The sequence below is a fragment of the Cariama cristata genome, unplaced genomic scaffold (genome assembly GCF_000690535.1).
Source record: "Cariama cristata isolate BGI_N322 unplaced genomic scaffold, ASM69053v1 scaffold28483, whole genome shotgun sequence".
Classification (NCBI taxonomy): domain Eukaryota; kingdom Metazoa; phylum Chordata; class Aves; order Cariamiformes; family Cariamidae; genus Cariama; species Cariama cristata.
In genome coordinates this window covers 90,321-98,632 of record NW_009610665.1, presented here as the reverse complement: position 1 = coordinate 98,632, position 8,312 = coordinate 90,321, and the positions used below count along the sequence as shown (strand labels likewise).

At 38.5% G+C, this 8,312-nt stretch overlaps 1 protein-coding gene across 1 annotated transcript in view; it reads left to right on the top strand.

Moving 5' to 3' along the window:
* Positions 1–212: 212 nt before the first annotated feature.
* The window catches only part of WDR7 (WD repeat domain 7), a gene marked incomplete at both ends in the record, with an annotated part of 88,587 nt that continues 80,487 nt past the window's right edge, over positions 213–8,312 (top strand). The window contains 5 exons of the mRNA XM_009697956.1: positions 213–354; positions 900–1,148; positions 2,707–2,927; positions 3,656–3,851; positions 5,045–5,259. Of these exons, the coding sequence (XP_009696258.1) occupies positions 213–354; positions 900–1,148; positions 2,707–2,927; positions 3,656–3,851; positions 5,045–5,259 (1,023 nt within the window). The remainder of the gene's footprint in view (positions 355–899; positions 1,149–2,706; positions 2,928–3,655; positions 3,852–5,044; positions 5,260–8,312) is intronic.

Genomic DNA, 8,312 nt, shown 5'->3' with positions numbered 1-8,312 from the left:
AAACCCATGACTTGTTTTGTAACTAACCACAGTTTCTTCTGAGTGGTATTGCTGTATTTGTTCTTTCTTCTGTAAGAAAGATAAAGCATGAAGTAGCTGGTTTTTGTCCCGCTTTTCAAAGGCGCAGTGGATTATGCGGGGAAAGTAGATTTTGAGGTTAATACATGGTTAGCATGTGTTCTGAAGTTGTTAATTTATTTTTTTTTTAACAGCTACTAATATGTCCTCCAGTTACTCGATTCTTCTATGGACATAGGGAGTTTACCTATAAGCTGTTAATCCAGGGAGACTCTTCAGGGAGACTGTGTATTTGGAGCGTGCCTGATACTCTTGAACAACAAGATAGTGCAAAAGGTATACAGAATTAACAGTCCTGTTGCAAAGTCTTTTAATGGGCATCTCTTTTTTTTGTTATGGCTTTCGTTGCTGCATAAAGCACTGCTGCTTTTCCTGCAGATCCATGAAGTTGTTGTTTTGTGGGTTTTTTTTTTAATCGTTAGCTTCTTGTAAGAGTTATAGTAACTTTTTTTTTTTGTATTTGATCAAAATTTTTATTTATTCTGAATATTTTTCAGGTATTAAGTTTTAACTGCTTTATTCCAAATACTACCTATGGTCATTGCTGGCTGCCTGTGTAACTTCCTCTTGTAGCTTAAACCGTATACTTTTCCAGTTCTCACATATGTTCTTTCCATGTGTTGCTATAGCTTCGCTCATGTAGTCAGTAAGTTAATCTCTAATATGTACCTTTTACTTTGAACAAAGTGTTGTAACATGGTGTATTTAAACTTTGAGATCTTTTCAGAAAAGTATTCCTAATTTCCATTCTTGATTAATTTTTTTAAAATAATCTTCCTCCCACCTCACCCCTTCTCTCTCTGTCTCCCCTTTTTAAACAGGACTGCAGACAACAACTTCAGTATCCCTCCAGGAAGCTTTTGATAAACTTACTCCTCGCCCTGCTGGGATTATAGACCAGCTAAGCTTAATACCAAACATCAATGAGCCACTTAAAGTTACAGCCAGCGTATATATCCCAGCACATGGGCGTTTGGTTTGCGGCCGTGAGGATGGAAGCATTGTTATTGTGCCAGCAACACAAACTGCTATAGTTCAGCTTCTGCAAGGAGAGCATATGCTTAGGAGAGGTATGCAAATAAGCTTTTGAAAAGCACAGTTAGATTACAGTGTGTGCCTGTCGTGAGAGATACTGAAGTAAGAAACAGTTTCACAAAGTAAGCATTAAGTAATTTCACAGGTAGAACTCATATAACTATTTTCTTAACAATTTTGATGTTCTATTATGTAATGAGAAACATTAATAATAATAACAGTAATAAATTAGCTGTAGCCAGCTTGCGTCAATTTGGAGGGGTCCCTTCACTGGAAAGCCTTGGATATTGGGTTTTTGAGATGCAGTAGCAAAGATATGACAGGGAACGTCTCCTGTCTCTCTTCCAGCATCGTTCCGGGCACTATGTTCAGCTGGGCTATTGGTGTGCCTGTGAAGATCTTCTTGGGAAAATAACACATCTAAAAGGGAATTCCTCTTTGTGTATTGTGGAGTTGGTTGAGTGTTATGTATTGGCCTGCTGTTGTATATTTTGGTTCCAGATAATGTTAATTTAATGCTTTTGTCTAATCATAGTCGCAGAACAGATATTTGGGTTTTGATTTTTACAAATGCTGATAAATGAAAAAGACATGTAAATATTTTTGTTAGTATACCGGTGAGTTTGTCAGTTACAGACAAGGCTGTTGGTTGTACTGTTTCCTTTATATAACTGATTAACTTTATATAACTTTATACAAAAATGATATTTTTTTCCTAAATATGAAGTTGGATTGCCTCGAAGTTGATACATTATTCCACAAATAAGCACTGGTGGTTCTTGCTCTCACAAAAATACAGAAGTACCTGTGTATATTCTATGTAAGGTTTGCTGTGCTTGCTAGAAAGCATAATCACATAGAGGAAAAAAGTTGCACTATATTCTGCAAGTGTTGCGTGGAATACTTGCTTTAATTTACTGGGCCCATTTTGTCAAATTTGTCATCTAAAAAGACAGTTTTCTAAGCATCTTTTGCAATAGTTAAAAGGTTAGAATGAGAATGATTTAACTAATGTATTTGATCTTAGTGAACAGAAGACTCGCCATTCTTGCTCTGTGTTTACAAAAATTAAACTTAAATTTGGTGTCATTAACCTGTTCTGTGCAAGCACCAAGGGCATAACACTGTGTACTTGTGTGCCACTGTTGTGACCAGTGTAGAGTAAGATCGTGCAATTTTCCTGGTACTGGCCCTTTTGGCTATAACCTTGGATAAAGTCATGTTTGACAGGGAAGAGAATTTATTTTTTCACATCTTTGTGGCCTTTTTAAATTTTGTTTTTCTGGGATTTTTTGGGGGGGCAGGAGGCTGGTTTAAGACAGCTGAATTACTTTAAAGTGAGGTTGTGCAGCAAGACAAAAGGAATCAGTCAGTCTGTATCCAGTACAAAAAATTATGAACACTTTAAAAATAGACAAGGCTAATTCTGTAAGAACTTCTGTTAAAAATTGCAGTATATCTGTGGCGCTTTTTTTAATCAAGAACAGTCTTTGGTATTGTTAAATGTTCTATTGAATTACTTTTTTTTTTTCTTCTCTTCCCCACCCCCCTTTTTCTTTTCCCCCTTTTTTCTCCCCTTACCCAATTTCTCAGGTTGGCCACCTCACCGGACTCTCCGAGGCCATCGAAACAAAATTACTTGTTTACTGTATCCTCATCAGGTGTCTTCTCGTTATGATCAAAGGTATTTGATCTCAGGTGGTGTGGATTTCTCAGTCATCATATGGGATATATTTTCTGGAGAGATGAAACATATCTTCTGTGTACATGGTGGAGAAATTACACAGCTTCTAGTTCCACCAGAAAACTGTAGTGTAAGTTTTACATAATATGTTTGATAACCTGTCTCACACGTTCCATAAATGGTACAGCTCCTGAAATCCTTCTTGAAAATGTGAATGTAATATGAAATACTGAAGATTTAGCACTGACCCAATGTATAACTCTTGCAGACACTTAAAGAGTTTAACTGTTCTGTTAATCTTGGTTTTGTTCACGTCATGTTTTAGCTACATAACAGATTAAAAATAGTGGAAAAACTGGATATTAAAACCTCACTAGCTAAGAAAATGCTTGGCATTTTGTGATGTACAGCGTTAACAGTGGGAAAGGATTTCCACAACACGGAAGCAGTCTTTCCCCTGGAGGTGTTTGCGAATGTGATACACAAGCATTCCCCACCAGTTAGTTCTAAGTTTTAAAGGCACTTTTATCTTTAACTTGAATGAGTAAATAGAATTTAATGAACAAAATGACATTGATTTACTCAAACTGTGGTTTCTCTTTTTTTTTTTGCTGAACCAAACAGGTTCTAAATACCTGTTTGCTCTTCATGATGCACAGGAGATTGGATTCAAGAGAATTTCTGCAAGTGAAATACTGTTTCTAAACTCAGTGAGATTAGTCATGGACTTAGGTGCCTGGTTTTTGTTCATAAAATAGGTTGTTGATCACCATACTTGGTCCAGTGAAGAAGAGATTATTGAATAAAAACTCTCTGTGTTATGGTTAAGATTTTTCTTTTTTTTTTTTCTTTCATTAGGCGAGAGTCCAGCACTGTATTTGCTCTGTTGCCAGTGATCACTCAGTAGGTCTTCTGAGTCTGCGGGAGAAAAAATGCATCATGCTGGCGTCTCGTCACCTTTTCCCTATTCAAGTAATAAAATGGAGGCCTTCCGATGACTATCTGGTGGTAGGATGTTCAGATGGGTCTGTGTACGTCTGGCAAATGGATACTGGTAAGGTTAAGGCCAAAGACGTTGATTAAACAAATTTTTAAATATATATACACACACACATATATATATATATATATATATTTGGGTATAGTTCTGTATAAGTTGCATCTGAGACAAGAGTTAAATTTTTTTTTTGCACATTTATATTTGGAAATTTAGCACTCTACCTGTTCCCAAAATTTGTAGATTATTTAAGCTTCTGTTAAATACATCATTTAATATTTGGCATAACTCATTTGGTTTTGGAGAAGTATAGCTTTCTGTGGCTTTCACCCCCTTTAAATGTTTTCCTGGTTATCTTTAGAGAGACCAGTTAAAATGTTGGTTGCACATGCAGTGTCCTCTCCGTTTATTAGTGACTCTACTTTCTCAGCAATTTTCTTGAAAGCTTGGTGTAGAAGTGCAGCACCTTGAATCTACAATAGTTTCCTCATCTGTAGAGTGAAGAAAGTGTTTTTCTGGGGGTTTTGTATTGTTTGTTTTGTTGTGTGTTTGGGTGGTTTTGGTTTTTTTAAAAAGGGATTAATGCTTAGTTTAGAAGAAACTAAGAATGAGCCTTAACAGAATGGGCAACAAGGCATAAAATAAAAACATCTTTGTTGTACAAAATTTTGACGTATTTGAAAGGGAGTAAGTGAGGAAAAAATGCATCAAAATATACGTAGTATATAATTACCTTCTAACTCCTTAACTTAAGGAAAAAAATCACAAACTTGCAATAACACCTGAATATTATTTTCAGTTTATTGTGAAAACTAGATGAGGATTGTTTTTTACTGAAGCTCTAGGAAGCAAAGAGGAACCTGAGATCCATTGTAGAAAACTTAATCCACACAGGTAATTGGGTGAGAGAGGAAATTCAAAATGATTGCGAACAGCCTTCCACTAAAAATGCTGAGCAACTGCAGTCATCACTCTCTGGTCAGTACAGGATCACATCGTGGGTTTTTTTAAACTTGTCTTGATTTTTCATTAATGTGTTTTTTCCTTACACGCTTTAGCTTCATGGAAACTTAGGAAAATTCTATCCCTTTAGGAATATTAGTTCTAAAAGTAGCTATGTGAACACAACGGAAAGTTCTATGCATTGCATCCTGTGGTATAACTTATTCTTCACACATTGTTGTACTTGTGATATTTTGGACATTCTGAATTGTTTCTGCTTAAACTCACGCTTTTCAAAATATTTGCAGGTGCTCTGGACAGGTGTGTGATGGGAATAACGGCAGTGGAAATCCTGAATGCCTGTGATGAGGCCCTCCCAGCGGCTGTGGACTCCCTGAGCCATCCTGCTGTCAACCTGAAGCAGGCCATGACTAGGCGTAGTCTGGCTGCTCTGAAAAATGTGGCGCATCAGAAACTGCAGACTCTTGCCACTAACCTACTCGCTTCTGAAGCATCTGACAAGGTAAGTTGTGTTTCAGTTTGTCTGGTTTTAATGCAGTACCTGAAACACTTAATTCTGTAAATAATTGAATAAAATATGGGAAGTCTTCATCGTTGTAACTGAAAGGTTCTTATCCAAAGCGCTCTGAAATTTTAATAAAGACCTAAACTAGCTTTACCTGGTCTTGGGTCAGTCCTAGGAGTTCGCTTTCCTTGAACAAAAAGTATCAGCCTTCTTCATCTCATTGTGAAGTTTACAGTGCAGATGGTGTTATCTAGAGTTACATTTTAAAACCACATTTCATTTATGATTTTTCTATTCTGTACTTTCAGTGGTAGTGGTTTTGTTTGCTGGACTCTAATGCTTTTAAACTTCCTCTTCGCTGTCTGTAACTCTGTACTGCTTTTACCGTCTCTTTCTCTAGGTTCAGTAAGAACAGAGGTTACGCACCAAATAAATTCCTGTCTTTCTAGATAGCTAGTGATATATTTGTAGTATCACTCAACATGATCCCTTCCATATCTCTCTGGAGGTTGTTCCTGAATTGATGTTACTGTTCATGATGCTACCTCCCACTTCAGTGTGCACTCTACTGCCTTTTCTTCCCCCCAGGTTGAGTTTATTTAGAATCTGGATTTAGCATCATTTCATAGAATCTGGAATATTTGCTCAATTGTATACATTCTGTTAATCTGTAATATTGATAGGTAGACAGGGAACTGGCCTGTGATCCATATCTATCAGAAGCAAGTCTTGCCCTTTTTGTTTTGTGCTAGCTTTGAGGAATGGAATCGACATTGATCTGTTTTTATTTTCTTCCCCCCCATATTGGGCATACTTTATACATTCCTGCAAATATTGCTGAATGTGGAGCCAGAGCTTGATTTTATTTTATTTTGGTAATTGTTGCTATGTGACACTTCAGAAAAAGTATTACTGAAATGTATACACAAATAGATATAAATGGAACCAAAGTAACTTAAATGCTGAAAATTAATTACGATTTGAGAAAGATTTTAAGGGTTTAATGCTAGAAGGTATTAATGAGCTTCGTGGATTCCTGAATATTTCAATGCTTAATGTTTAAGGACTTTTTAAATTCTGGTTTATGATTTAAGTGATGAATCCAAACGGAACTGTCTGTAGTACCTTGTTAAAAGCATTAACTGTTCCCAAGTGCTGTACGTCTGCATATAGAGAGAGCGCGTGAGCCACAGCATGTTTACGTGTGTTCATTTAGACACACAACTTTACAATGTATATGGATGTTACCGAGTACGACAACAGGCTCCTTACCAATCTGAGCAAGAAGTGAATGCTCGTATTCAGAACTCTGGTCAGCAGACCTTTCTGATAATGCCATAATGGTCAGAGCTGGTCACGTGTTACAGCAACAGCTGGACAGTGAGCCTGCACATTAGTCTCTGGAGTCAGAGGATGAACTTTCTCCATCCTGGTTATTATTACACAAGCTGAAAGCACCTTAAATATTTTGAGATGTGGGGAAGTTCCTTTTGTAACAACTGGTAATCGGCTCTTTTTCTGAATTGATATCTCATGATAAGAAATGAGATTGGATTTCAAATTATATAAAAAGTAGTGAAGCTAGTACAGTGTAAAAAATTTTAAGGAACTTCAAGATGGAGGATAGAATGGTACAAGAGTTAGTTCTGAATATCCTGTTAATTTTCATGTGCCTGCTTATTATTCAGTCCTATGGATTTGGACTGACCATTTTGAATCCTAGCAAGTGGCTAACAGCATCCTATTGCAGACATGGTAGAGATGGAACAAAAAAGCGAACAGTGACTTTTAGAAATAGGCTTAACTATCGGTGGTAGTTTAGCTGGTGGGCTCAATAACACATCAGCATGGATCGTCAGAGGAGAGCTTGAAGGGCAGCTTTCTCTTGGGCTGTGCATCGTGCGTTTTTGTTTTGGCCAAATACAGGCAAGAGGTAAGTCCTGACCTTGCAAGGGTTTTGTGAACTTTGTCACAGAAAGAATATGACCCCGACTTTTAAATTTTTATCTTTCTGTTAACGATTAATAGAAGGAAGTGCAAAATTATCTTGAAGGAAGCTGGGAAAAATATCCTTCGAGTGGCGTATTAGAGAAGTATGTAGGAGGCTTTCCTTGCCCTGAGCAGCTTGCTCTGGTGGGCCCTGCGTGGGGCAGGGGGTCGGGTTGGAGGGTGGCCAGCCTCGGCCATTAGTCCGAACAGAAGGAGCTTGTATTTTTGCTTTTGTTTTCCTTTTCGTCCGGGCAGAGGCTGCCGTTCTGGCCGTGGGGCAGTGACCGGCAGAGAGCAGCAGAACCCCGCTCCCAGCCGCCCTGGCTCTTGCCATCGCCGGGGTCCCTTCCCCTCCCTCGCCTCCAGTCTCCTGGGAAGAGAGATGGCCCTTGGCCAGAGCGTTCCTTGGACACCCACCAGCACGGGTGTGTGCTCGGCCTTGGGCGCTGCTGGCCCTGCTGCCTCCAGCACGGCTCTTCGCCCCCCGCCTGGGAACGCTGCCTTCGTACCTGCTGCCCAAAATGTGCAGGGGCCTCATCTCTGGTGGAGGTGTTCCTACCTACAAAGGCGTGATACAGAGCACGGCAAAAGGTGTCCTGTACCGGAGGTCGATGATGATTAGTAGCTAAAATATTTTGGGTTTATTGTTGCTTTTAATTTTGCCGTTGAGACCATTACCAGAGACCATTTAATAAAAAGTTACCTACGTTACATTGTGAGAAAATAACTAGATTTTCTAAAATAAGAAATATGTGAATAAATCAGTGCATTGTAGCACATAATTTGCAGCTATTATTTATTGACATTTAATGATTTCTGTTCTGGTTTCAATTATCCATTATTTGCTTCTCACAGCAAATTTATATTTATTATCGTTTATTGATTCTCCGAGCTGACTGCAGGGAAAGGAGCAGATTTTGGCTATTTGCTCTAGCGCTGATTGCGTTAGGCCCTGGCTGTTTGTCTGGCACGGTGAGCTAGCCCATGCTGCAGCTCCTCCGAGAAATGTAAGAATACGGAGTGAGGAGGATGGTCTCTCTTTAATTTTTTCTTTCCTAATC